This window comes from Eurypyga helias, unplaced genomic scaffold (assembly GCF_000690775.1).
Source record: "Eurypyga helias isolate BGI_N326 unplaced genomic scaffold, ASM69077v1 scaffold24604, whole genome shotgun sequence".
In the NCBI taxonomy this organism is placed as follows: Eukaryota; Metazoa; Chordata; class Aves; order Eurypygiformes; family Eurypygidae; genus Eurypyga; species Eurypyga helias.
In genome coordinates, this window is record NW_010245983.1 from 7,686 (window position 1) to 7,938 (window position 253).

The 253-nt window shown below is 64.4% G+C and overlaps 1 protein-coding gene across 1 annotated transcript in view; it reads right to left on the reverse strand.

Moving 5' to 3' along the window:
- The window catches only part of AIM1L (absent in melanoma 1-like), a 6,860-nt gene extending 6,628 nt beyond the window's left edge, over window positions 1–232 (reverse strand). The window contains exon 1 of the mRNA XM_010150254.1: window positions 68–232. Within this exon, the coding sequence (XP_010148556.1) occupies window positions 68–232 (165 nt within the window). The remainder of the gene's footprint in view (window positions 1–67) is intronic.
- Between the last annotated feature and the right edge of the window lie 21 nt (window positions 233–253).

Genomic DNA, 253 nt, shown 5'->3' on the forward strand with positions numbered 1-253 from the left:
TGTGCCCCCGCATGCTGGGTAGCTCGAGGGGAGCGGTGCTGGGGGAGATGAAGCGGCTGTAGAGCACACTTTTGTCCAGGCGTGAGTAGGGTTTGGCCTCATCGGCCATGGCCGCCCGGTGCTCCAAGAAGTGGGAAAGCAGCGCCATGCCCTTGAGGACATTCCCACGGAAGAGCACGCTCCGCTCGCCCACCAGTTTGGCCTTTTCCTCTGCTCCCACCTGCCTCAGCATCCCCAGGAGCGAGCCCCCCTC